Raw genomic sequence first — 26,441 nt, forward strand, 5'->3', positions numbered from 1 at the left:
TAACCAGCATACAGAAAAGAGTTAATGAGGAAGTGGGAAAGGTGTTAAGGGACAGAAATTAATAGCTTATCCACAATTATTGTTGAAATTTTCCTTTGTTTTGATTTTTGTAGATGTCTTATCAACTTATATATTCTTCATAATAAAATCCCTAATGATTTTTCTTTGTAATTTATGCAAATATGTATGCCGTCAGAAAAAATCCAATTCCAAGATTAGAAAGTCTTCCTTCTGTTTAGTCCTAAGGGACCGTGAGATATGTTTTTCCCCATGGGCAACACAAGCCCTGTGAAATGGAGGCAGAGCTTTCATGCTTTAAAATTCATTTCTCTAACTGTACAATCATTACCAGTATGGGCAAAGCAAATCCAAATTACCACTTACACTTCAGGCCAACTAGAAAAGAGACAGTTCTCATTTTAGAATTCTTTAAATCTTCCCTGACAGGAGTGCTAGAAAAAGCATAACATACGGAATCACAAATTGGTCTTTTGACAAACTGCCAATCTATTGACTCTTAAAGGAAGAAAAACAGTGAATACTAAGGACAAAACAGACGTAATACCTGAGAAGTGCAGTTGAAATTGAACTAAAAATGCAGAGGAAGAGAAAAAGAAGCCAGTCCAGCATAGGTATGACTTCAGAGCCCCAAGGGAAAACTTTATAAGGAAATCTTTCGTTACTTTAAAAGTTTGGAAGTCATCTTCGTAGCAGAAAGGCTCCATGGTTTGGTGGAATGCATTGATGCTTGGATATTATGGTTCCAGAATTTCTGGTACAGAAATTAAAAATTATAAACAGATTTTCCTATTTCCCTTATTTGGTTTCTATCTCCAGGGATAATTTAAGAGATATGTATACAGGAATCTTGATTTTTTAATCTGTAAATTTTGCTATAACAATCTAGGTTTAAAAACATAAACTTTTCTGGATAGAATGTCTCTTTTTATGAAAGCTTCGAATTCATGTATAAATTAATTTTGTGCAGAATTTTCATGACATACAAAACATGAAAAATGATATGGCAGATTATTTGGACCAATTACATGTTATTCCACATGTAATTATAATAAAATTATAAGTGACTTCTAAATTATTAGTGAAATTGAAACTAAATGTTTAAAATATTTAATTCTAGTTGTAAACCTGCTAACTCAAAATTACATATAGTCACACACATGGAACTACTTTTTTTCTTACAATCAAAATTAAAAATGAAATCATGTTTAGAATATAATTTAATGGCTCTAAAAAGTAGTATCAGGCTGGGCACTGTGGGTCACACCTGTAATCCCAACATTTTTGGAAGTGAGAGGATCATTTGAGCCCAGGAGCTCTAGACCAGTCTGGGCAATAAAGTGGGACACTCTCCATACCCTTCCACCACAGTCTCTACAAAAATGAAAAAAAGAATGTTTTTAATTAGCCAGGCATGGTGATCTGTGCCTGTAGTCCCAGCTACTTGAGAAGCTGAGGCAGGAGTATTGCCAGAAGTTTGAGGCTACAGTGAGCTATGATTGTGCCATTGCACTCCAGTCTGGGCAACAGAGAAAACCCTGTCTCTCAAAAAAAAAAAAAAGAAAAAGAATAGAAACAAGGTCTTTCTCTGTTGCCCAGGCTGGAGTGCAGTGGCGCAATCTTGGCTCACTGCAGCCTTGGCCTGCCTGGCTAAGGTGATCCTCCACCTCAGCCTCCTGAGTAGCTAGGACCACAGTCGCACTACCAAGTGGGGCTAATTTTTTGTATGTTTTTTTCTGTAGGGTAGGGTTCACTATGTTGCCCAGGCTGATCTCACTCCTGAGCTCAAGCCATCCACTGGCCTTGGCTTTCCAAAGTGCTAGGATTACAGGTGTGAGCCACAGCGCCCAGCTTATCTGGTCTCTCAAAAAATAAAATGAATTTAGGCCGGGCACGGTGGCTCACACTTGTAATCCCAGCACTTTGGGAGGCTGAGGGGGGCGGATCACCTGAGGTCAGGAGTTCGAGATCAGCCTGACCAACATGGAGAAACCCTGTCTCTACTAAAAATACAAAATTAGCCAGGCGTGGTGGCACATGCCTGTAATCCCAGCTACTCGGGAGGCTGAGGCAGGAGAATCGCTTGAACCCGGGAGGCAGAGGTTGCAGTGAGCCGAGATTGTGCCATTGCACTCCAGCCTGGGCAACAAGAGGGAAACTCCGTCTCAAAAAAAAAAAAAAAAAAAAAAAAATTAAAAAATATTTTTAAAGTAGGATCAAATATTTTGGTTTAAGCTACTACATATATTTTTGTCACTTCTCTCTTCTGAAAGCACCTGAAACTGACGGTAAATGTCTTCCATTTTTTCTAAATTTTGGAAATGGAACTCTTCTATTTTTTCCAAATTCTGCTCTTAGAAGAGCAGAGAAACCTGAAATCAAAGTTCCTAATACCATACGGAAGTATGCTGATTCTCTCCATGAAGCTGGAAAAGGGCTCAGGAATTGGAGGTACAGAAAAGGCAGAGATGCAGGGTGGGACTGACAGAGGGAGAACCAGTTGAAAAGAGCACTGGAGCCCTACCTTATGAAGCCAGCTAACTACTCTTGTCTCACCCTTCAGGAAGGAGGAGGTTTATTTTCTATGGCATTTGAACCAGTGAGGCCCCAGATATGAGGACTCCAGGAACACAGAGAGCAGAGATGAGGCACCAGCCAGAAAATAAGGGACTAATTAGTCATAATCAACCTTCTACCTCTAGCCCTATAACTCCTTCCAGGTGCCAGGACACAAGGAATCATTCTTATTCCTCCCAACCAAGACATCAGAGGAGCCTTCTATGGAGACCCAGAAAGTCCCTCAACACAAAAGCTGTCTTAATGTCCCACATCCCTCAAGAGATGCCCACCTGTCTACAAGTTCCTCATTACAACACAGCTTCCAAACAGCTTTTCGGTGCCTTACTCTTAAATATTTCTGAAGGGAGAACCAAACCTCACCAGATATTTAAAGAAAGCCTCCAAAATCAAAGGCATAAACAAAAACGATCAGAAGGAAAAGAACTTGGAGGGGGTGGGTGAAGAATGCAGGCAATAGAAGAAAACTGATTTTTTACCCCGATTAGCATCATGCAAGAGATAAGAGAAGACTAACTCAGTCTTTTACCCCCATGCCTTTCAACAAAAGATCTAAATTTGAGATACCTTTAGATAGCATTCTCATTAAGTTTTGCCATTATTTGCCACTAGTTTTGCTTTGTTTGGATTAAACAATATGCCCAACTCATCTTTATTTTTACACTCAAAACATTTATCAATACTGAGACATTTCTAAAGAAAAAAGTTTGCATTCCTCCATTTTGGCTATACTGTTAATAATGTTAGTAGAATTGGCATTATTTTCAATTCACCTAGAACAAATTATTATGCACCCCAAGCAATAAAAATAATCATAGTTGGCATTTAGTTGAGTGCTTACTTTGAGCTAGGCACTGTGACAAGCCCATTACATGCATAGGCTCATTTAATCCTCTCAACAACCTTAGAAGATAGATACTATTTTTATTATTATCAGACAGATGAGGAAACCAAGGCTTCCAAAGGCCAACTGATGTCTCCATGATAGCAAAGCCAAGATTTGAGCCTAGATACACCTGGCATTAATGCTTTGCCTTTAACCCTTGTGCTCACTACTTCTTAAAGAAGAAAAAAGAAAATCAGAGTTGTATTGTGAAGATGCAAAAGGAAGGAGATTAAATGGCAAATTGGTAATATGTGTCACTTGAGGTTGAAGAAGTCAGGAGAGAGAAGACTGGAGGGACATAATGTACAGGGAATGGCCTTTGCTAGGGGAACCATGGTTTGGCTCTTTTTCCCTTAAAATTCTCTAGAGATTTATCCGGGTTGTTGTTTGTATCAATTGTTTGTCTGCTTTTTATTTCTGAGTAGTATTCCTTGGTTATGGATATACCACACTTTCTTTATTCATTCATTGAAAAACATCTGGGTTGTTTCCAGTTTTTAGACATTACAAATAAAACTGCTATAAACACTCATGTACAGATTTTCTGTGAAAATAAGTTTTGATTTATTTGATAACTCTTCTAACAATGGCTAGGTCAAAGGGTAATCACAAGTTTCGTTTTTTTCCCAACAGCAATGTATAAGTGATTCAGTTTCTCTGAATTCTTGCCAGATATTGTGCTGTCACTTATTTTTTAAATTCCAGACATTCAGATAGGTGTGTAGTGATGTCTTATTGTGGCTTAATTTGCATTTCTGTAATGGCTAATGATGCTGACTGATTTTTGAATATTGGATTAGACTTGCATCCATTAAAAAAATCACTTTTTCATGGTATGTAATTCTTTTTATATATTGCTGAATTCTATTTGCTAACATCTTGTTAAGAATTTTTGAGTTCATGTTCATTAAATATTGGCCTGAAGATTTCCTTTTTATGTTGTCTTTGTATGGTTTTGATAACAGGGTGAGAATAGCTACATAAAATGAATTAGGAAATGCTCCCTCCTCTCTTATTTTTCTGGAAAAGATATGTAATTGATGTTAATTCTTTAAATGTTTGGTAGAATTGTCCAGTGAAACCACCTGGGCCTTGATATTTATTTTCAAGCAGTTTTAAAATTATAAATTCAATTCTCTTAATAGTTACATTTATATAATAGTTATATAATTCAAATTATCTATTTCATGTTGGGCAAACTATAGTCATTTGTGCTTTTTAAGGAATTGATCCATTTCATCTAAGTTGTCAGATTTTTGCATGCAGAATTGTTTTTACTATTCCCTTATCATCTTTTTTATATCTGCAGGGTTTGTAGTGATATCCTCTGTTTCATTCTTGAGTTTGGTAATTCATGTCTTCTCTCTTCTTTTTCATAAGAAAAAGAGATGAACGTTTGTTGATTTTAATTTTTTTCCAAAGAAGCTTTTTGTTTCATTGATTTTTCTCTTTCTGTTTTTAACTTCATTAATTTCTGTTTCTACCTTTATTAATTCTGTTTCTTCACTTGCTTTTGGTTTTTCTTTCTTTTTCTAGGATCTTGGGGTGGGAAGGGGAAATAATGGCATTCTCAGATGAAAGAAAACTAAGAGATTTTGTCACCAGCAGACTTCTTTTAAAAGAATGACTTAAAAAAATCTAAACAGAAAGTACATTATAAAAGAAGGAATTTAGGAACATTGATAACTAAGAAAAAATACTTTACTCAAAAATATGCCTAAATACAACAAGCTTCCTTCTCTTGAGTTTTCTTTTTTTTTCTTCCTTTTTTTTTTTTTTTTGAGATGGAGTCTTGCTCTTGTCACCCAGGCTGGAGTGCAATGGCATGATCTTGGCTCACTGCAACCTCTACCTCCCGGGTTCAAGCAATTCTGCTGCCTCAGCCTCCTGATTAGCTGGGATTAAAGGCACCCACCACCATGCCCGACTAATTTTTGTATTTTTAGTAGAGACAAGGGTTTCACCATGTTGGCCAGGCTGGTCTTGAACTCCTGACCTCGTGATCCTCCTGCCTCAGCCTCCCAAAGTGCTGGGATTACAGGCATGAGCCACCATGCCTGGCCCTTGAGTTTTCTAAATTATGTTTGATGGCTGAAAAATCACATTATCTGATGTGATTCTAAATGTATTTAGAGGAAACATTTAAGACAATTATAAAAAAGGAGACAGTAAAGAGATATAAGGGTAAATTACATTTATTGTCTTATTGATTTGAGACTTTTCATCATTTCTAATAAATGCACTTAAGTTTAACCTAACATATGCTATAAATTTCCCTTATAGCCCTGTTTTAGCTGTGTCATAAAATTTTATATGTTATATTTTCATTTTGATTCAGTTCAATATATTTTTAAATTTCCCTTCAGACTTATCTGGCCCATAGATTATTTGGAAGTGTGTTGTTTAGTTTACAAATGTTTGGAGAACATTTTGCTGTTATTGATTTCTAGTTTGATTATGTTATGGTAAAAAAACACAGTATATAATTTCAATTCTTTGAAATTTATGGAGCTTTGTTTTATAACAAGGATATGGTCTATCTTGACATTTGTTCCATAAACACTTGAAAAGAATGTTAAGTCTGCTGTTATTGGGTAGAGTATTTTATAAATGTTGATTAAATCCTTTTGGTTGATGGTATTGTTGAGTTCTTCTGCATTCTTGCTGATTTTTCATCTAGCTGTTTTATAAACTATTAAGTGGTGCTGAAGTCTCTAACTATAATTGTGGATTTGCCTGTTTCTCCTATTAGTACTATCAGTTCACCTAGTGATACAGAAGTGGGCAAGGAAGTGCTGGGAAGGGAAGGGCAGGTCCCTGGCAAGGGCTTAACTGCTGGCTCTGTGCCCGTGGACCTAGGTGAGGACAGGCACTCCTGACTCCATACCCAAATGTTCCATTTCCCAAGACCACCCTGGCCCACCACACCCCCATCTTGTGCCTATAAAAACTCTCAAGATTCTAGCAGGGAGGCACACAAGCAGCTGGACGGCGAGAGGATGGCGAGGGGAGCACACTGGCAGAAGAGCACATAACAGGCACCAGCATGCCATCGACCAGCAGAACAAGGCAGAGTTTGGCCATGGCAATCGACGGAGACCCTGGGCTGCCGAGCACCCCGACTTCAAGAGAAAACTATCTCCCTTCTGGCTCCCCCATCTGCTGAGAGCTACTTCCCACTCAATAAAACCTTGCACACATTCTCCAAGCCCATGTGTGATCTGATTCTTCTGGTACACCAAGGCAAGAACCCTGGGATACAGAAAGCCCTCTGTCTTTGCGATAAGGTAGGAGCCTAATTAAGCTAACACAAGCCACCTATGGATGGCTAAACTAAAAGAGCACCCTGTAACACATGCCCACCGGGGGTTCAGCTGTAAACATTCACCCCTAGACACTGCCATGGGGTTGGAGGCCCACAGCTTGCCCATTTGTATGCTCCTCTAGAGGTTTGACCAGCAGGGAACTGAAGAAGCAAGCCACACCCACATCGCATGCCCTGAGAGGGGGACAACGGGACGTTTCCTGTTTCACTAGTTTGCAGCTGTTATTTGGTGCAGACACATTTACAATTGCTGTGTCTTTTTGGTGGATTGACCCTATATTATTCCATAATATCTCCCTTTGACTCTGGCACTTTTCTTTGCTCTGAAGTATGCTTTATGTGATATCAATATAGCCACTCCTACTTTCTTTTGGTTAATTATTACATCATATATCTTTTTTTATTCTTTTACTTTCAACTTGCCTATTATTATACTTGAAGTGAGTTTCTTGTAGAAAGCATATACACGGTTCATATTTTCTAATCCATTCTGCCAGTCAAAATACAATGTTGTAGATCATTTGTGTTTTGTTTTTTTGTTTGTTTGTTTTTACTATACTTTATGTTCTGGGATACATGTGCAGAATGTGCAGGTTTGTTACATAGGTATACACGTGCCATGGTGGTTTGCTGCACCCATCAACCCATCACCTACATTAGGCATTTCTCCTAATGCTATCCCTCCCCCAGCCCCCTACCCCCAGACAGGCCCCAGTGTGTGATGTTCCCCTCCCTGGGTCCATGTGTTCTCATTGTTCAACTCCCACTTATGAGTGAGAACATGCAGGGTTTGGTTTTCTGTTCCTGTGTTAGTTTGCTGAGAATGATAGTTTCCAGCTTCATCCATGTCCCTGCAAAGGACATGAACTCATCCTTTTTAATGGCTGCATAGTATTACATGGTGTATATGTGCCATATTTTCTTTATCCAGTCTATCATTGATGGGCATTTCAGTCAGCTCCAAGTCTTTGCTATGGTGAATAGTGCTGCAATAAACATACAGGCGCATGTGTCTTTATAGTAGAATGATTTATAATCCTTTGGGTATATACCCAGTAATGGGATTGCTGGGTCAAATGGTATTTCTGGTTCTACATCCTTGAGGAATTGTCACACTGTCTTCCACAATGGTTGAACTAATTTACACTCCCACCAACAGTGTAAAAGTGTTCCTTTTTCTCCACATCCTCTCCAGCATCTGTTGTTTCCTAACTTTTTAATAATCACCATTCTAACTGGCATGAGATGGTATCTCACTGTGGTTTTGATTTGCATTTCTCTAATGACCAGTGATGATGAGCTTTTTTTCATATGCTTGTTGCCTGCATAAATGTCTTCTTTTGAGAAGTGTCTGTTCATATACTTTGCCCACTTTTTGATGCGGTTGTTTGATTTTTTCTTGTAAATTTGTTTAAGTTCCTTGTAGATTCTAGATATTAGCCCTTTGTCAGATGGATTGCAAAAATTTTTTCCCATTCTGTAGGCTGCCTGTTCACTCTGATGATAGTTTCTTTTGCTGTGCAGAAGCTCCTTAGTTTAATTAGATCCCATCTGTCAATTTTGGCTTTTGTTGCCCTGGCTTTTGGTGTTTTAACCATGAAGACTTTGCCCATGCCTATGTCCTAAATGGTATTGCCTAGGTTTTCTTCCAGAGTTTTTACAGTTTTTGGTCTTACATTTAAGTCTTTAATCCATCTTCAGTTAATTTTTGTATAAGGTGTAAGGAAGGGGTCCAGTTTCAGTTTTCTACATATGGCTAGCCAGTTTTCCCAACACCATTTATGAAATAGGGAATCCTTTCCCCATTGCTTGTTTTTGTCAGGTTTGTCAAAGATCAGATGGTTGTAGATATGTGGCATTATTTCTGAGGCCTCTGTTCTGTTCCATTGGCCTATATGTCTATTTTGGTACCAGTACCATGCAGTTTTGGTTACTGTAGCCTTGTATTATAGTTTGAAGTCAGGTAGCATGATGCCTCTAGCTTTGCTCTTTTTGCTTCGGATTGTCTTGGCTATACGGGCTCCTTTTTGGTTCCATATGAAATTTAAAGTAGTTTTTTCTAATTCTGTGAATAAAGTCAATGGTAGCTTGATGGGGATAGCACTGAATCTATAAATCACATTGGGCAGTACAGCCATTTCTACAATATTGATTCTTCCCATCCATGAGCCTGGAACACTCCATTTGTGTCCTCTCCTATCTCCATTGAACAGTGGCCTGCAGCTCTCCTCGAAGAGGTCCTTCACATCCCCTGTAAATTGTACTCCTAGATATTCTACTCTCCTTGTAGCAATTGTGAATGGGCGTTCACTCACTAATTGGCTCACTGCTTGTCTATTATTGGTGTATAGGAATGCCTGCAATTCTTGCACATTGATTTTGTATCCTGAGACTTTGCCGAAATTGCTCACCAGCCTAAGGAGATTTTGGGTTGAGACAATGGGGTTTTCCAAATACACAATCATGTCATCTGCAAACAGAGACAATTTGACTTCCTCTCTTCTTGTCTGAACACCCCCCATTTCTTTCTCCTACCTGATTGCCCTGGGCAGAACTTCCAATACTATGTTGAGTAGGAGTGGTGAGAGACAGCACCCCTGTCTTGTGCTGGTTTTCAAAGCCCCTGACCATTCAGCATGACATTGGCCATAGGTTTGTCATAAACAGCTCCCATTATTTTGAGATACGTATGATCAATACCTAGTTTATTTAGAGTTTCCTGCATGAAGGGGTGCCAAACTCCATCAAAGGCCCTCTCTGCATCCACTAAGACAATCATATGGCCTTTGTCACTGGCTCTGCCCATGTGATGGACCACATTCATCGATCTGCTTATGTTGAACCAGCCTTGCACCCCAGGGATGAAGCTGACCTGATCATGGTGGATAAGCTTCTTGATGTGCTGCTGAACTCGGCCCACCAGCATTTTACTGAGGATTTTCGAATTAGTGTTCACCAGGGACACTGGCCCAAAATTTCCTTTTTCTGTTGTGTCTCTGCCAGGTCTTGGCACCAGGATGATTCTGGCCTCATAAAATGAGCTAGGGAGGAGTCCCTCTTTTTCCATTGTTCGGAACAGTTTCAGAAGGAATGGTACCAGCTCCTGTCTGCATCCCTTGTAGAATTTGGCTGTGAATCTGTCTGGCCCTGGGCTTTCCTTGGTTGGCAGGCTATTAATTACCATATCAATTTCAGAACTAGTCATTGGTCTATTCAGGGATTCAACCTCCTCCCAGTTTAGTCCTGGGAGGGTGCATGCATCCAGGAATGTATCCACCTCTTCTAGACTTTCCAGCTTATCTGCACAGAGGTGTTTATAGTATTCTCTGATGGTAGTTCATATCTCTGTGAGATCAATGGTGACATCCCCTCCATCTTTCTCTATTGTGTCCATTTGATTCTTCTCTCCTTTGTTCCCTATTAATCCAGCTAGCGGTCCATCTATTTTGTTAATCTTTTCAAAAAACCAGCTCCTGGATTCATTGACTTTTTGAAGGGTTTTTCATGTTTTTATCTCCCTCACTTCCGCTCTGATCTTAGTTATTTCTTGTCTTCAGCTAGCTTTTGAATCTGCCTGCCTCTGCTTCTCTAACTTTTTTAATTGTGATGTTAGAGTGTTGATTTTAGACCTTTCCCACTTTCTTCTGTGGGCATTTAGTGCTATAAATTTCCCTCTAAACTCTGCTTCAGCTGCGTTCCAGAGATTCTGGTACATCGTGTCTTTGTTCTCATTGGTCTCCAAGAACTTATTTCTGCCTTATAATTTCATTATCTACCCAGTAGTCATTCAGGAGCAGGCTGTTCAGTTTCCATGTAGTTGTGTGGTTTTGAGTGAGTTTCTTAATCCTGAGCTCTTATTTGATTGCACTGTGGTCTGAGAGACTGTTTGTTATGATTTCCGTTTTTTGCATTTGCTGAGGAGTGTTTTACTTTCAATTATGTGGTCAATTTTAGAATAAGTGTGATGTGGTGCTGAGAAGAATGTATATTCTGTTGATTTGGGGTGAAGAGTTCTGTAGATGTCTATTAGCCCTGCTTGGTCCACAGCTGAGTTCAAGTCCTGAATATCCTTGTTAATTTTCTGTCTTGTTGATCTGTGTAATATTGACAGTGGGATGTTAAAGTCTCCCACTATTATTGTGTGGGAGTCTAATTCTCTTTGTAGGTCTCAAAGTACTTGCTTTATGAATCTGGGTGCTCCTATATTGGGTGCATATATATTTAGGATAGTTAGCTCTTCTTGTTGCATTGATCCCTAGACTATGTGTGTCTTTGCACGTGAAATCGGTCTCCTAAATACAGCACACTAATGGGTCTTGACTGTTTATCCAATTTGCCAGTCTGTGTCTTTTAATTGGGGCAGTTAGCCCATTTACATTTAAGGTTAATATTGTTGTGTGTGAATTTGATTCTGTCATTATGATGCTAGCTGTTTATTTTGCCTGTTAGTTGATGTAGTTTCTTCATAGTGTTGATAGTCTTTACAATTTGGTATGTTTTTGCAGTGGCTGGTACCAGTTGTTCCTTTCCATATTTAGTGCTTCCTTCAGGAGTTCTTGTAAGGTAGGCCTGGTGGTGACAAAACCCCTCAGCATTTGCTTGTCTGTAAAGGATTTTATTTCTCCTTTGCTTATGAAGCTTAGTTTGGCTGGATATGAAATTCTGGGTTGAAAATTCTTTTCTTTAAGAATGTTGAATATTAGCCTCCACTCTCTTCTGGCTTGTAGGGTTTCTGCAGAGAGGTCCACTGTTAGTCTGATGGGCTTCCCTTTGTGGGTAACCTGACCTTTCTCTCTGGCTGCCCTTAACATTTTTACCTTCATTTCAACCTTAGTGAATCTGACAATTATGTGTCTTGGGGTTGCTCTTCTTGAGGAGTATCTTCATGGTGTTCTCTGTTCTCTGTATTTCCTGAATTTGAATGTTGGCCTGTCTTGCTAGGCTGGGGAAGTTCTCCTGGATAATATCCTAAAGAGTGTTTTCCACCTTGGTTCCATTCTCCCTGTCACTTTCAGGTACACCAATCAAATGTAGGTTTGGTCTTTTCACATAGTCCCACATTTCTTGGAGGCTTTGTTAATTACTTTTCATTCTTTTTTCTCTAATCTTGTCTTCACACCTTATTTCATTAAGTTGATCTTCAATCTTTGATAGCCTTTCTTCTGCTTGATTGATTCGGCTATTGATACTTGTGTATGCTTCACGAAGTTCTCATGCTGTGTTTTTCAGCTCCATCAGGTAATTTATATTCTTCTCTAAACTGGTTATTCTAGTTAGCAATTCGTCTAACCTTTTTTCAAGGTTCTTAGCTTCCTTGCATTGGATTAGAACATGCTCCTTTAGCTCAGAGGAGTTTGTTATTATCCACCCTATGAAGCCTACTTCTGTTCAATTTGTCAAATTCATTCTGTGTCCAGTTTTGTTCCCTTGCTGGCAAGGAGGTGTGATCCTTTGGAAGAAAAGAAGCATTCTGATTTTTGGAATTTTCAGGCTTTTGCGCTCGTTTTTCCTCACCTTTGTGGATTTATCTACCTTTGGTCTTTGATGCTGGTGACCTTCGGATGAGGTTTTTGTGTGGACGTCCTTTTTCTTGCTGTTGATGCTATTTCTTTCTGTTTGTTACAGTCAGGCCCCTCTGCTGCAGGTTTGCTGGAGTTTGCTGGAAGTCCACTCCAGATTCTCTGTGCCTGGGTATCACCAGCAGAGACTGCAGAACAGCAAAGATTGCTGCCTTTTCCTTCCTCTGGAAGCTTCATCCCAGAGGGGCACCTGCCAGATGCCAGCCAGAGCTCTCCTGCATGAGGTGTCTGTTGACCCCTCCTGGGAGGTGTCCCCCAGTCAAGAGGCACGAGGGTCAGGAACCCACTTGAGGAGGCAGTCTGTCCTGTAGCAGAGCTCGAGCACTGTGCTGAAAGATCCACTGCTCTCTTCAGAGCTGGCAGACAGGAAAGTTTAAGTCTGCTAAAGCTGCACCCACAGCCGCCCCTTCCCCCAGGTGCTCTGTCCCAGGGAGATGGGAGTTTTATCTATAAGCCCCTGACTGGGCCTACTGCCTTTCTTTCAGAGATGCCCTGCCCAGAGAGGAGGAATCTAGAGAGACAGTCTGGCTACAGAGGCTTTGCTAAGCTGTAGTGGGATCCACCGAGTTTGAACCTCCCCGGAGGCTTTGTTTACACTGTGAGGGGAAAACCATGTACTCAAGCCTCAGTAATGGCAGATACCCCTCCCCCCACCAAGCTTGAGCATCCCAGGTCAACTTCAGACTGCTGTGCTGGCAGCAAAGTTTCAAGCCAGTTAGGTATTAGCTTGCTGGGTTCTGTGGGGGTGGGATCCACTGAGCTAGACCACTTGATTCCCTGGCTTCAGCCCCTTTTCCAGGGGAGTGCATGCTTCTGTCTCGCTGGCATTCCAGGTGCCACCGGGGTATGAAAAAAAAACTCCTGCAGCTAGTTCAATGTCTGCCCAAATGGCTGCCCAGTTTTATGCGTGAAACCAAGGGCCCTGGTGGAGTAGGGTCCCAAGGGAATCTCCTGGTCTGCGGGTTGCAAAGACCGTGGGAAAAGCATAGTATGTGGGCCAGAATGCACCATTCCTCACAGCACAGTCCCTCACAGCTTCCCTTGACTAGGGGAGGGAGTTCCCTGACCCCTTGTGCTTCCCGGGTGAGGCAACATCCCACCCTGCTTCAACTTGCTCTCCATGGGCTGAACCCACTATCTAACCAGTCCCAATGAGAAGAGCCAAGTACCTCAGTTGGAAATGCAGAAATCACTCGCCCTTCTGCATTGATCTCACTAGGAGCTGCAGACTGGAGCTGTTCCTATTCAGTCATCTTGCCACCCACCTCCAACAATCCTTTTTTCCATTTATGTTGAATGTAATTACAGATATGTTAGAGCTTAAGTCAGTTATTTTGTATTTTGTTTTCTGTCTATTCTCTCTGTTTTTCATTTCTCTGTTTTCTTTTCCTTATCTTCTTGTGGGTTACTTCCTGTGGGTTACTTTTTAGAATTCCATATTAATTTTTGTTTTTGGGTGTATCTATTTCTTTTTCACTAGTTGCTTTAGGTATTAAAATTATACATATTTTTATAACTTAAATTTTTTCATATATTTGCTATGGTTAAATGTGTCCCTTCCAAAATTCAGACATTGCCAATGTGATGGTATTAGGTAATAAAGTCTTTAAGAGGTAATTAAGTCATGAAAGTTCTTCCTCATTAATTAAGGCCCTTATGAAAGAGGCTTCATGCAACAAGATGGTCCTCAGCAGACACCAGATGCCAATGCCTTGATCTAGGACTTCCCGATTTCCAGAACTGTGAGAAAATCAATTTCAGTTTATTCTAAATTACTCAGTCTCAGGTATTGTGATATAACAGCATAAGCGGACTAAGTCAATATCGATATCAAACCTATCCCAGTGTACTTGTGGTGTCATTTTGCCAGTTCAAGTGAAGTGTAGAAACCTTATTTCCCTTTATAGCTCCTTACCTTTTTCCTTTTATAATATGATTGTCTCAAGTATTCTGTCTACCAAATCAGATGTTAAAATTTCTGCTTTAACCTTCAAATATAATTTAGAAAACTCAAGAGGAGAAGGGAAGCCTATTATATTTACTCATATTTTTACTTAGTGTTTTCTTGGTTCTTAATGTTCCAATATTCTTTCTTTCATAATTTCCTTTCTGTTTCAAGAACTTTCTGTAGCCACGCTTTTAGAAAAAAAACTGCTAGTGACAAAATCTCTTAGTTTCCCTTCATCTGAGAATGTCATTATTTCCCCTCCATTCCTAAAGGGTATTTTTGCTGGATATTGGATTTGGGTTGACAGTTTTTTCCTCTTGGCACTTGAAAGATGTTGTGTCACTTCCTTATGGAGTCCATGGTTTCTGATGTAAGATCCACTGTCATTCAAATTGCTTTTCCCTTACAAGTAAGGTGTAATTTCTTGCTCTCTGCTTTTAACAATTTTTTCTATGTTCTTAGTTTTCAAAAGTTGAATGATATATCTTGGCATGAAACTCTGAGTTTATCCTATTAGGTTTCATTTGTCTTTTTTTTAGTAACAGCTTTATTGAGATAATTTTTAACCATGAAACTCACCCTTTTAAAGTTTATAATTCAGTGGTTTTTAGATTCACAACATTGTGTAACCCCCACTATCTAACTTTAGAACACTTTAATCACCTAGAAAAGAAACCCTATACCTATTAGTAATCACTGTTTCCCTCCTTGACCCTTGGAAACCACTAATAGGCTTCGTCTCTATATATCTGCTTATTTTAGACTTTCACATAATGTAACATGTGGCTTTTGTAACTGGCTTCTTTCACTTAAAGAAAGCATAATGTTTTCAAGGTTTATTCATACTGTAGCATGTATTAGCACTTTATTCCTTTTTAGTATCAATTAATAGTCCATTGTATACATATACTATATTCGTTTATTCATTAATCAATTGATGGACATTTGAGTTGTTTCACTTTTTGGACATTACAAATAATTACAAATAATCCTGCTTTTTGTACCACTTTTTGTGTAGACATATGTTTTCATTTTTATTTGGAGTAGAATTCCTGAGTCATAGGGTAACTCTATATTTAATTGTCTGAGGAACTGCCACAGTTTTCCAGAGCAGCTGTAGCATTTTACATTCCCACCAGCAATGTATGGGGGTTCCAATTTCTCCATATCCTCCCCAATTCTTGTTATCTGTACTTCATATTATAGATATTCTAATGATTGTGAAGTGGTATCTCCTTGTTTTGATTTGCATTTCCCTAATAGCTAATGATCTTGAGCTTCTTTTCATAAGTGTATTTGTCATTTGTATATCTTATTTGAAGAAATGTCTATACAGATCCTTTCTCCATTTTTTAATTAGGTTGTTTTTTATTATTGAGGTGTAAGAGTTTTTTATCTATACTAAATATAAATCTCTTATTGGATATGTAATTTGCAAATATTTTCTCCCATTCTGTGTGCTGTCTTTTCATTTTCTTTCTTGGTGGTGCCATTTGAAGCATGAAAGTCTGAAATTTTGATGAAATCCAACTTGTTTACTTTTTCTTTTATTGCTTGTGTTTTTGGTGTCATATGTAGGAGGTCTTTTCCTAACTCCAGGTCACAAAAATTTAATTCCATGTTTACTTCTGATAATTTTATAGTTTTAGCACTTATATTTTGTTCTATGATCCATTTTAAGTTAATTTTTGTATACAGTGTGAAGCAGATGTCCAACTTTGTTCTTTTACATGTGGATACCCTGTTGTTTCAGCACTATTTGTTAAAAAATAACTACCTTCTTCCCATTTAACTGTTTTGGCTCCTTCGTTGAAAATTCACTCAGCTTCTTGAATCTGTAGGTTTATCTCTTTCACCAAATTTCAGAAGTTTTCAGACATTATTTATTTGAGTACTTTTAGCCTCACCCTTTTTCTTTTCTCCCTCTAGGACTCTGATTTCATGAATGTTACATCTTTTGTTGCAGTCACTTAGTTCCATGAGACTCTGTTCTTTTTAGTCTATTTCCTCTCTTTTTTAGAGTGGATAATTTCTATTGTTCTGTCTTCAAGTTCCTTGATTCATTCCTTTGTCTCCTTCGTTCTGTTACTCAATTCATTTAGTTTTTTATTTTCATTATTGTATTTTTCAGTTCTAAAATTTCCATTTGGTTTTTCTTTATGTCTTCTGTTATCTAATGAGACTTTCTATTTTTTTCATTTGTTTCAAGTGTTTTTGTAGTTGCTCACTGAAGCATTTTTATGATGTCTGCTTTAACATCTTTGTCAGATAATGCTAACATTTTTGTTTTCTTGGTTTTGTCATTTATTAATGGTCTTTTTTCATACAGTTTGAGATCTTCCCAGTTCTCGATATAATGAGTGATTTTCATAAAACCTGGACATACGGGATATTTATGAGGTTTTGAATCTTATTAAAATCTCTTTTAGCTGGCATTTTCTAGCATGGTAGTGGCAGGGGAAGTGGGTATGGGGAGCAGGCACCACCTCATTGTTGCCAAGTTGGAGGAGACATCCAAGTTCCTCATTTGGCCTCCACTGACACCCAAGATGGGAGACTCCTTGTTACTGGCTTGTGATGATGAAAGTACTGGTTCTTTATTTGACCTTCTCTGACACCACCCTGGGAAGAAGGGCTTAGGGCACCTCTAAATAATTACTTAAATATTTTTCCATAATGCTAACCTGAAGATGTTTCAGTGTAAGGCAATTCTTTAAACTACCTAATAGTCTGGTGAGGGTGGGGGTTTAGGCTCTTCACTAGGACTTTGCTGACATGAGTAGGATGGGGTCACAATTCTGTCTGTAGTTTTGCCTAGAGTATGCATTTATTGTCAAAAAGTTTTCTGTCTGCTATACTCCTTTTCTGGCCCTTCAGCTGGAGCAGTGTTTTGATAGGGCTTTTTTTGTCTGTGCCATTGGTGTTTCTAGGTTGCTGATGTCTAAAGTTTCAAGTCCGGTGTATCTAAAGCAAAAAGAAGACACAGGCAATTAACCATCATGTTGTTCCTTGGGTTCCAAGGTCTCTAGTTGATCTGTCTTCTTTCCACCATTTGGAGACTTTTATGTTTGTTTTATATGTAATGTTCAGAAGTTTTAATTATACTTAGTAGGAGGAATAGGGACAAGTATATCTACTCCATCTTCCCAAAAGTGGAAGTCTAAGTAGACCTTTTTATAAGCAGAATCATATTATAATCACTAGGACATATTAATACTTACAGGAGATTTGAAGTTAATTTTTCCCAGTTAATAACTCCCTAATTTATCATTTTTAAGAATTCAAACTTTATATATTGGGTTTACTTTAAATGAGAAATGCCTGTAGATTATTTACACATTTCTGAATATTGACTACAATTGTCCTCTTCAATATTTTAATTAAATTCTTCTAAATAATTACTGAAACTTTTTTTCATAATGTCAACCTGAAGATGTTTCAGTGTAAGGCAATTCTTTAAACTACCTAATGTGAAATAATTGTCTTTCCAGAAGTATAAATGGCAACAATATTTTAGAAGATTCTATTCTATTTTATTTATTTATTTATTTTTATTTTTTCATTTATTTTTGAGACGAAGTCTTGCTCTGTCACCCAGGCTGGAGTGCAAATGAATGGCCTGATCTTGGCTCACCGCAACCTCTGCCTCCCAGATTCAAGCAATTCTCCTGCCTCAGCCTCCTGAGTAGCTAGAATTACAGGCGCCTGCCACCATGCCCAGCTAATTTTTGTATTTTTAGTAGAGACAAGGTTTCACCATGTTGGCCGGCTGGCCTTGAACTCCTGACCTCAGGTAATCCGCCCATCTCAGCCTCCCAAAGTGCTGGGATTACAGGCGTGAGCCACTGCACCCAGGCTTATTCTATTTTAGAAGCTTGCCTGTATATAAAAAATTACTTATCTTACTAGGTTTCCATATACTCACCAACAATTGCCTATTAAAGATATTTATTTAACAATTTTTGAACTTCCAGACCTACTTTTTCAATAATATTCCTCCTTCTCAAACATCTTTGATTTATATTAATGTCTAGTAACACTTTCATTCATTGCCCTCTAACAACCTGCCCTGCAGTCTGCTAATGAGTTCTTTATGTAACTTACCTTACTTAATCTTGTTTCAGACAAAAGAAAGTGAAGCTCAGAAAGACTGAACCAAAAGCATTCATAAATGGTAAAGCCAGCATCTGCATATAGGTCCTCTGTCTGCAAGCTCCATACTTGTTTCAGCAATGCTACACCTGACAAAATAAGCATCTTGTCATTCCTAGGTGAAAGCTTATGGGTATGTTTTCTCCCTCAGATGCTATTTTGTAACTTCTAACATGTTTTTATTTTTGTCTTGGTAAATTTTTCACCTAAGAAAATAAAATTAATACAGAAATTTTAAATATAAAGTATCTATGTTTTAAAGGTAAAAACAAAGTTTATAAATTTTAACTTCATTTTTGTCATTTAAAAATTATTAATAATTCTTCAAAGTTTTACCACATGAGCATATTTAGGTATAAAGAGAAAATACTACTGTATAGCTGCTATTATATGTGCAAACTGTCAAAGAAAAATAAAATAAGCCATGTTAATAAATCCTTGTTAATAAGATTTACTGTTTAAAACATGTATTTTTAATTTGACCTAGAAGAGACAAAAAGGCTACATGTGTAATCTCTATTCAACATAGAACTGTTTTATATTAATATTTTCATTCACTTTAATTTTTACAAAAGAATACATATTTAATTTGCTTAATCTCAATTTTACAACATCTGATAATCAACACTTTTTTCTTTCAAAATATTTTGGCCAATAAATACTCTTATGCTAAATAATATGTTACTTTTTCTTCAATTCATTTCAGTTATTTCCAAACTATTAATCAAGTGTACTACTAATTGCTTAGTCAGCAGTATTTACATCTGTCATTATTTGCTAATGCTTTAGATTTTAGAAATATTTGTATTTTTTCCTTTAGCAAAGTAGAATGCAAATACTACACATCTTCTGATTTGTATAGATCCTAATCCACGATGTAACTTTTCAAATGCAGAAATAAGCCATTTGTTATTTGGATAAATATACTTTTTCTGGGTATATTTTCCTGCAGATAAACTACCATTTAGAAAAGTTTATATTACATTTTTTTCTTAGTAATCTACTCCTATTTGGGGGGGGGGCCTCTTTTTGATATACACTACTGTATCCAATTACTATCAAATTAATATTATAACATGTTGAAATCATGAGTATTTTAGTTATCTATAATATTTTCCCTTGCTAAATTCAATTTCCCAATGATTAAAAAAGGTACTTTTAGTCTCAAATTTTAAGTTAAATAAACTAGTTGTTCCTGCAAAATGAAAATTATTTCAAATAGTTCAAATAGTTCAAATAGTTCAAATGAAAATTGTTAACACGTTTAGATGAACAAATAAATTATCTTAGTAAAAATTTAGACATTTTCTAGTATTATGTACTGTAATTTTACCTAAACTATGACAGGAAGGCAACAACTGTTACACATTTTCAAAATATATACAGCACTTCCAGTAAGATAGTCGGAACTGCTGGTATTTCTACTCACATTGATCATGTGAGGAATATTATCACGGGCATCATCACCTTAGAAAATAAAAATCAGCTAGCTATGCAAATTTTAAGTATTTTTATACGGTAAATTTTATATATAAGAATAATCTGAGGGAAGGGAACTGATATTTATCTCATTACCGTTGTTGCAATTGGGTATAAAAACGTCCACCACTCCAATTTTGAATCATTTGCCGTACAGAAAATACAGGACATTTTAATTTCTCATGATGGCAGGTTAGGGAGAGAAGGGCTTGTTATTTCTAAGAGCAAGAAACTACAGTTTTATAGGATTGCACACCTGGAGACGTAAAAATTTTATAAATCACTGAATTTTAATTACATAGTTTATACGCCAGATACAACATACGTCAAAAGCCCATCTTGCTCTAAGCAGGCAGCCATCCACCCGCATCTACCTACCAAAGCCATTTCTGCTTTTTACCAGCGACGCTGGAACTGTGTTATTGTGGGATATGTTCAGTGTTGAACAGGCTCCCAGGGCACGGCTGTTGCTTTGGAGGTTATGCTGGGGTACAGAAGTTAGGCTGGGGCAGGGCCATCCACCTAGGAGGGCCCAGCACTGTCTGGGCAACCACACTGGCGGGCCGTTTTGCTCTCAGCCCCACCGCGCCGGGCAGCGTCTGCAGCTGCTGCGTGCGAGACCCAGAGGCTCCGGTCAGCGCGCTGGCCGCAGGGAGTGCGAGCACTTTCGAGCCCCGCGCCGGGCCGGTGAAGTCTGGTGCTACCGAGCCCGCTTAGAAAGCACGGCCGCGCGCTGCCGGACGCAGGCCTACAAGCCCACAGGCCCAGCCGACGCAGGCAGCAATTTTCCCAGCCCCGCCGCCGTTGCCAAGGCGACCGCCGCCGAACGTTCCCGCGGCGGGCTCCGCCCCCCGGCCAATCGGACCGGCGCTCGGTGAAGCCCAGATTCTCTTTGTTCCGCAGCCATTTCAGGCCCCGGACGGGAGGCAGTGCCGCTTCGGCCGAAGGCCCGAGCGCCCGAGGCCTCTGGGATGGTGTGGGACCGGGTAGGTGGCGTGAGGGTGCGCGGCCCCGAACTGGAGGGGCGGGAACGGAGGCTGGGAGCTTCGAGCTGCGTGACGCGCCTACGGGAGAGACGCCGGGCTCGCCCGCTCTCTCGGCGCCTGCCCGGCCGTTTGAAGCCGGGAGGCAGCGGCGGCGCGGTTCTAACCCCAACAGCTGCCCACCCAGGCGCCCTGCGGGACCCGGGTAGGGAGCAGGCGACGGCGGCTCCTCAAGTGTCCGAGGAGCCTGTTAGGGGCGGCGGGAGCCCGTTACAAGGGGCGGGAAGGGAAGGGTCTGATATTCAGGGGAGCGTTTGCCTCGCCTGTTAAGCTGTGGCGTTTGAGGGCCCTTGAGTGCTGCAGTCGGCTGCCCCGGGACGGCTGCCTCTCACTGGTTCTGGGCGCTGGTCGGCGCTGCCCGAGATGGGCTAGTCTTTGTCCTGCCCTGGGCCCCTCTGCCCGGGTCTCCCGCGTCCGCACACAGCGCCCATCGTCCTCACATGCAGCTGGCCGATCTCTTCCTCCTGGCGGTTCTTTCTCCTTGGGGCCTCTTGGCCTCACGACATGTTTACATAATGTTTGTGACTGTACGAGTTTTGCGTGGGCTTGTGGGTTTTGCACTTCTACCTCCACTCCCATGCGTACAAGCAACAGGGAACAGCTGCTGAGGAGCAGACTGGCCACCACAATCAAGCTATTTTCGGAATGACTTTCTTTAAAAATGATCGCGTGTTGCTTACTGATTTTAAAAATCAACTGGATTTTGCAAGGATTGCTTAGAGTTTAAGTCTGTTATCTTAATCGCTAATCAGGTTGGTCTATCAGTAGATGTAAATGTAGAAATTTGAAATTGGAGGCTATCTACAAATTGATTTTGACAGCTGTATTAAGAAGCTTAATAACTGTCCTTTGAAACTGTAATGACTTAAATGATGAATGTGTAAGTGGTACTTTTTTTACCCTAAAGAAAAAATACTTTTAAAATTGCAAGATGTATGGTGTAATAGGTGTTTGGAAATGAAGGTTGTAAAATGGCTGTCCTGACGTACTCACTTTTAGAATAACAAAAGTTCCTGCAGCATTTTAAGTTTCCCTGTTATATCAAAGCTTTCATGTTAGAGTGGTGAAGAAGCTATGTTTAGTGGAAAAGGGGGAAGTTCCGTTTTTTGGGAAAGGATCTGTTTTCCACTTTTACCTTACCTAGCACCCTAGTTGTTCCTAGAGAAGGCTGTACCAGGATGAAAATTAGCAACCACAAAAGGGAAATAATAGTTTGTAGGTGCAGATTTCTTTTTTAGTCTCTAGCTATGCAATGCATAAATTAATACTAGTTTGGCAGTACGATTTTTACTTCATGCAATTTAACGTGAGCCTAATGAAGTACTAGTGTTCTGTTTTCTTTTTCCTAAAAGGGGCCGCCACCCTTGATGTGGCTGCATCTTTGTCCTAGTCAGGAATTATTAAATTCCTCCCACTGAAATATCTATAAAAATCTTATTTGCACTTCTACCTCAACTCTCAGTGGCTTTATTACCATTATATAATGTGAGCAGAATAAGATTTTTGTAAAAATATATGATTCTAGTTGTGAGCTTTTCCAATATCAACACTTCTTATTGTGTTCATTGTTTTTATGACTGTAATTTTGCTTATTTATAATTTTAAAGCCATTCCATGAACTCAGTTTTTCTAAATGTTGTAAATGAGCTACCATATTGAAATGTAAACATCTATATTTAGAAGAATTTCTTGAATTTTAACCATGTTGGATTCTGCAAATTTTTTTTAAGAAAAAAAACCTGGTTATAAAGCGAAGTCAAACCAAGTGACATATGTAATGAAATAAATGAATTTATCAAATATAAACTGCAGAGAGGAGCACAGCAGTAAGTGGGGGAGTTCTTTTTATTGGCCAGGGTATAAATTGTGATATTTTTTCCTGAGATTGATATTTGAATACATATTGGTGCTAAAAAGATATCTTCCCCCCTCAAAACAGTTTGGTTTACCAGCAAAAGGGTGAGAAAGCTGAGAGAATCAAAGAAACTGATGAGGTTTTCAAAAACAATGGAGAACAATGCCATCCTCAAAGAGGAAGGATCAGAAACAGTGAAATTCCCCTGGAGGTTGAGATTTTTCTTAGTTGACCCTATTCAGCCATTGCCATGGTAAATCTGTTGAGTGTTGGCAGGTGAAGGAGTCTTCCGGATTGTGCAAGGGATGAACTTCACAATGGAAGACAGATGGTTGCAAGAGTGGTGCCTTAATCCGTATTGGGTTGCTGTAAAAGAATACCTGAGACTGGGTCATTTATAAAGAGAAGAGCTTTATTATTTAGCTCACGGTTCTGCAGGCTGGGAAGTATAAGAAGCAAGGCGCCGCCATCTGGTCAGCGTGTTGTGCTGCATCATAACCTGCTAGAGAAGGTCAAAGGGGAAGCCACCCCCAGGCAAAGAGGGGGAAATCTGAGGGAAGGGCCTGGCTTTCTAACAACTCACCTTCAGGGAACTAAATCATGTCCACGAGATCATGATCAGATTTCAACATGAATTTTGATGGAGACAGGCACACCATATTCAAACCACAGCAAGTGGTAACTGATTTGTAGTTGTATGCGTGGATATTAGTTAGGAGAGGTTTTCAAAAGCAAGTTTGATTGGGTTGCTTTGAAGGGTCCTTTGAAGTACTGTAAGTTGCTGTAATAAGTAGGAATATTAGAGTTCTAGAGTCTCAATGGTCAAATGAGATATTGAAATGGGAAATAGGGAGGTGGATTTGTCCTGGAATTTTCTGGAGTAGATAGAATACATATAGGAATAGTGGCTACATCTTAATCCAAAAAGACACTCCATGCCAGAGTGAATGTTACAACTCAGTACTGAAAAAAAGCTGATAACTGTGAGACCATAAAGTTGGGATTGATATATTCCTTTTTAATGGTTAAATTTTTGAAACAAAGCAAAACTTTTCAGTGTAGTCTAGAGAACAGGCGCTTTGGAGCCACACTATTTGGATTCAGATTTTGGCACCTTCTGTAATTATCTGTGTGACCTTGGACAAGTTATTTAATCTCACTTTTTCATCTTATGAGGATTAAATGAGTTAATACACTAAGCTCTTAAAACTGGGCCTGACATGTATTAACTTTTCTATAAATAATAACTACTGTTATCATCAATGTCATTATCATTGTTAATTATTTCAGAAAATATAGAAAACCATAAAATAAAAATTACAAATATCAGTACTACGTAGCAACTACTGTAAGCCCTTTTGTGCATTTCCTTCCAATGTTTTTTTCTGAGTTTATTGGATTTTTTTCACAGTTGAGACTTTACTATGTGAGTAATTTTGTATTCTCACCATAAGCATTTTCTTATGCTCCTTAATTATTTTGTCACCATAGTTAATGTTTGCATGTTTGTGTGGATTTCTCATTATTAAACAGTTTCTAATTTTTTTGCAGTTATAAGAAACACTGCAATGAACATCCTCATACAAAAATCAATTTCTGCATTCTAGATTATTTAGAGTCCCCAAAGCAAAAATACTGAGTCAAAGTAAACATCCAAAGCTCATGGTCCATACTGCCAAATTGCTTTTACTTAAGGGAATTTAATAATGAACTTATTAATATAATAAATTGAGACTACACAGTATTTATTGTTCCTGTTGCTTTGGGATTGGAGGAATAGAGGGTGGATTAACATTTTCCTTGTAATGTACTAGACATCATTTGTAGGCATTTAACATACATTGTCACTTTCGTGTACATTTTTCTCATTTATTATGTTGGCTCTGTGTTATACATGGGAGTTACTTCTATTTTACTGATGAGAAAACAAAGTGTAAATAGGTAAGTACTTTGTCCAAGGGCTCAGAGCGTTCCAGCCTGAATCTGAATCTAGATCTGCTTGACTGCAAAGCTCATCGTGCTGTTTTATTTGTATACTTTTATATCATATACATATTCAGAATTTTATACTGTAACTAACTATAGATCACAGACCACATTTTCAAGATAGCTAAACTGAGCTGGGAATAATGAATGGGTAAGTTGCAAAGTTAAACAAGACAGGGCTTAACTTTCCACATTTTAGAAAAAGAAAATCTTTACCTGGATGAGATATAATTGGTAACAACTATATAAAACCGGGTTCTAAAGTGAATGCACCAAATATCTGTGGGTGCAATTCTTAATGATCTTAACACAAATAGGTGAGAGAAAACCAAAGAAATCTCAAATTTGATTAAATTTGGGGAGTAAGAGAAATGAAAAAGCCCATAAGTGCTTAAATTGAAATATATGTTTAGTAAAACTCCCGGTAAAGTAAATGAAGGTTTTCCTGGGGAAACAAACAAAAAAGTAATATGTGTTTCACATAAGGAGAATAGAACTGCCTACAAGGTGTAGGAAGTTAAATTTATACTGAAAATTAGAGAAAAAAACACTCATATTTGAGTTGCATTTTATAGATGACTCCGAAGCCATTAGTAAAATAATTTATTAGTGGAGCCCCTTTATCCTAGATGCATATGTTTCTACCACAGATGAAAAAGTTAATGCTATGAAGGATAAGATTCCACCACTTTTGTTTTTACTAAGAAAGGAATTAAGGAAGAGAAGTATTTCCGCAAATCATGAATATACTAAATAAATGCAAATAAATTATTAAGAATAGGTGGTATCCACCAAAATTTTAGATATGAATATAAAAGTACAGATTATTGTATTATATGAAGATAAAAGTATTGATTATTATGCTACCATTTGAAATTATGTTTTTGAAAAATATTTAATGAAATTAAATATATATTTTGACTGGAGCATAGCAGAACTAGGAAATGATGAGAGAGCTAGCAAACCATGAAGGACTTTTGTGCCATTTATTACTGCTGGGATTATCTCTTGTCGAGAGATTTACATACTAGTGGAGAAAGAGATATGTAAATAAACAAGTTCAATAAGTGTATTTACAGCTTTTGTGATATAAATCTGTAAAAACACCAAGAAAGGCCAGTAATAGATTCGTTGAATAGATTAGGGGGAAAGTCTGGAGCATTTTGGGAACTAGGAACAGCATTTCAGTGAGTGTGTCAGTAAACATAAGGATCTGCTGTGTTCTTGGAACTCTTAAGTGGTTCAGGGGCCCTGAAAGGTATATAGCAGGGGTCCACAAACTTTCTGTAAAGGGCCAGATAGCAAATATTTTCTGCTTTGTGGGCCATACCATCTCTACCACTGTAGTGCAAAAACAGTTATGAAACCAATGGTATGGCCAGATTTGACTAAGGCCTTAATTAGAGAAACTAATATATAGTACAAAGGGGTGTTGAAGAGAGAGAACCTACTAAGCCTTATGTCACCCTGTCATGAGCCATTGAAAGATGTGAAATGAATCTAGAAGATTGATTTGTATGAATCATTAAGAGCAGAATAAAATAGATTTTTAAAGCACTCTACATCGATTTAAAAGGGAAAATAACTCAGTTT

The 26,441-nt window shown here is 38.5% G+C and overlaps 1 protein-coding gene and 2 long non-coding RNA genes across 6 annotated transcripts in view; 2 read left to right on the forward strand and 1 right to left on the reverse strand.

Moving 5' to 3' along the window:
* Positions 1 to 1,390, forward strand: part of LOC129059427 (uncharacterized) — a 68,310-nt gene extending 66,920 nt beyond the window's left edge. For all 3 annotated transcript variants that reach the window (XR_010139972.1, XR_010139971.1, XR_010139970.1), the window contains one exon: positions 448 to 1,390. This is a non-coding gene — a long non-coding RNA (uncharacterized LOC129059427). The remainder of the gene's footprint in view (positions 1 to 447) is intronic.
* Positions 1,391 to 11,508: 10,118 nt separating this feature from the next.
* LOC129059426 (uncharacterized) lies at positions 11,509 to 20,940 on the reverse strand. Its single transcript, XR_008525304.2, has 3 exons — positions 20,343 to 20,940; positions 18,438 to 18,574; positions 11,509 to 17,297 (listed from the first exon to the last, which is right to left on the reverse strand). It is a non-coding gene; the product is annotated as an uncharacterized LOC129059426 (long non-coding RNA).
* Positions 20,848 to 26,441, forward strand: part of TNPO1 (transportin 1) — a 92,421-nt gene continuing 86,827 nt past the window's right edge. Inside the window, exon 1 of one of the 2 annotated variants that reach the window (NM_001373932.1) lies at positions 20,848 to 20,950. In NM_001373932.1, coding sequence (NP_001360861.1) covers positions 20,936 to 20,950 — 15 coding nt within the window. In that variant the 5' untranslated portion in view covers positions 20,848 to 20,935. Of the gene's footprint in view, positions 20,951 to 21,027; positions 21,153 to 26,441 lie in introns of those variants that run through there. The other variant, XM_054555029.2, reaches the window with a different exon arrangement.

Source organism: Pongo abelii, chromosome 4 (assembly GCF_028885655.2).
Source record: "Pongo abelii isolate AG06213 chromosome 4, NHGRI_mPonAbe1-v2.0_pri, whole genome shotgun sequence".
Classification (NCBI taxonomy): Eukaryota; Metazoa; Chordata; class Mammalia; order Primates; family Hominidae; genus Pongo; species Pongo abelii.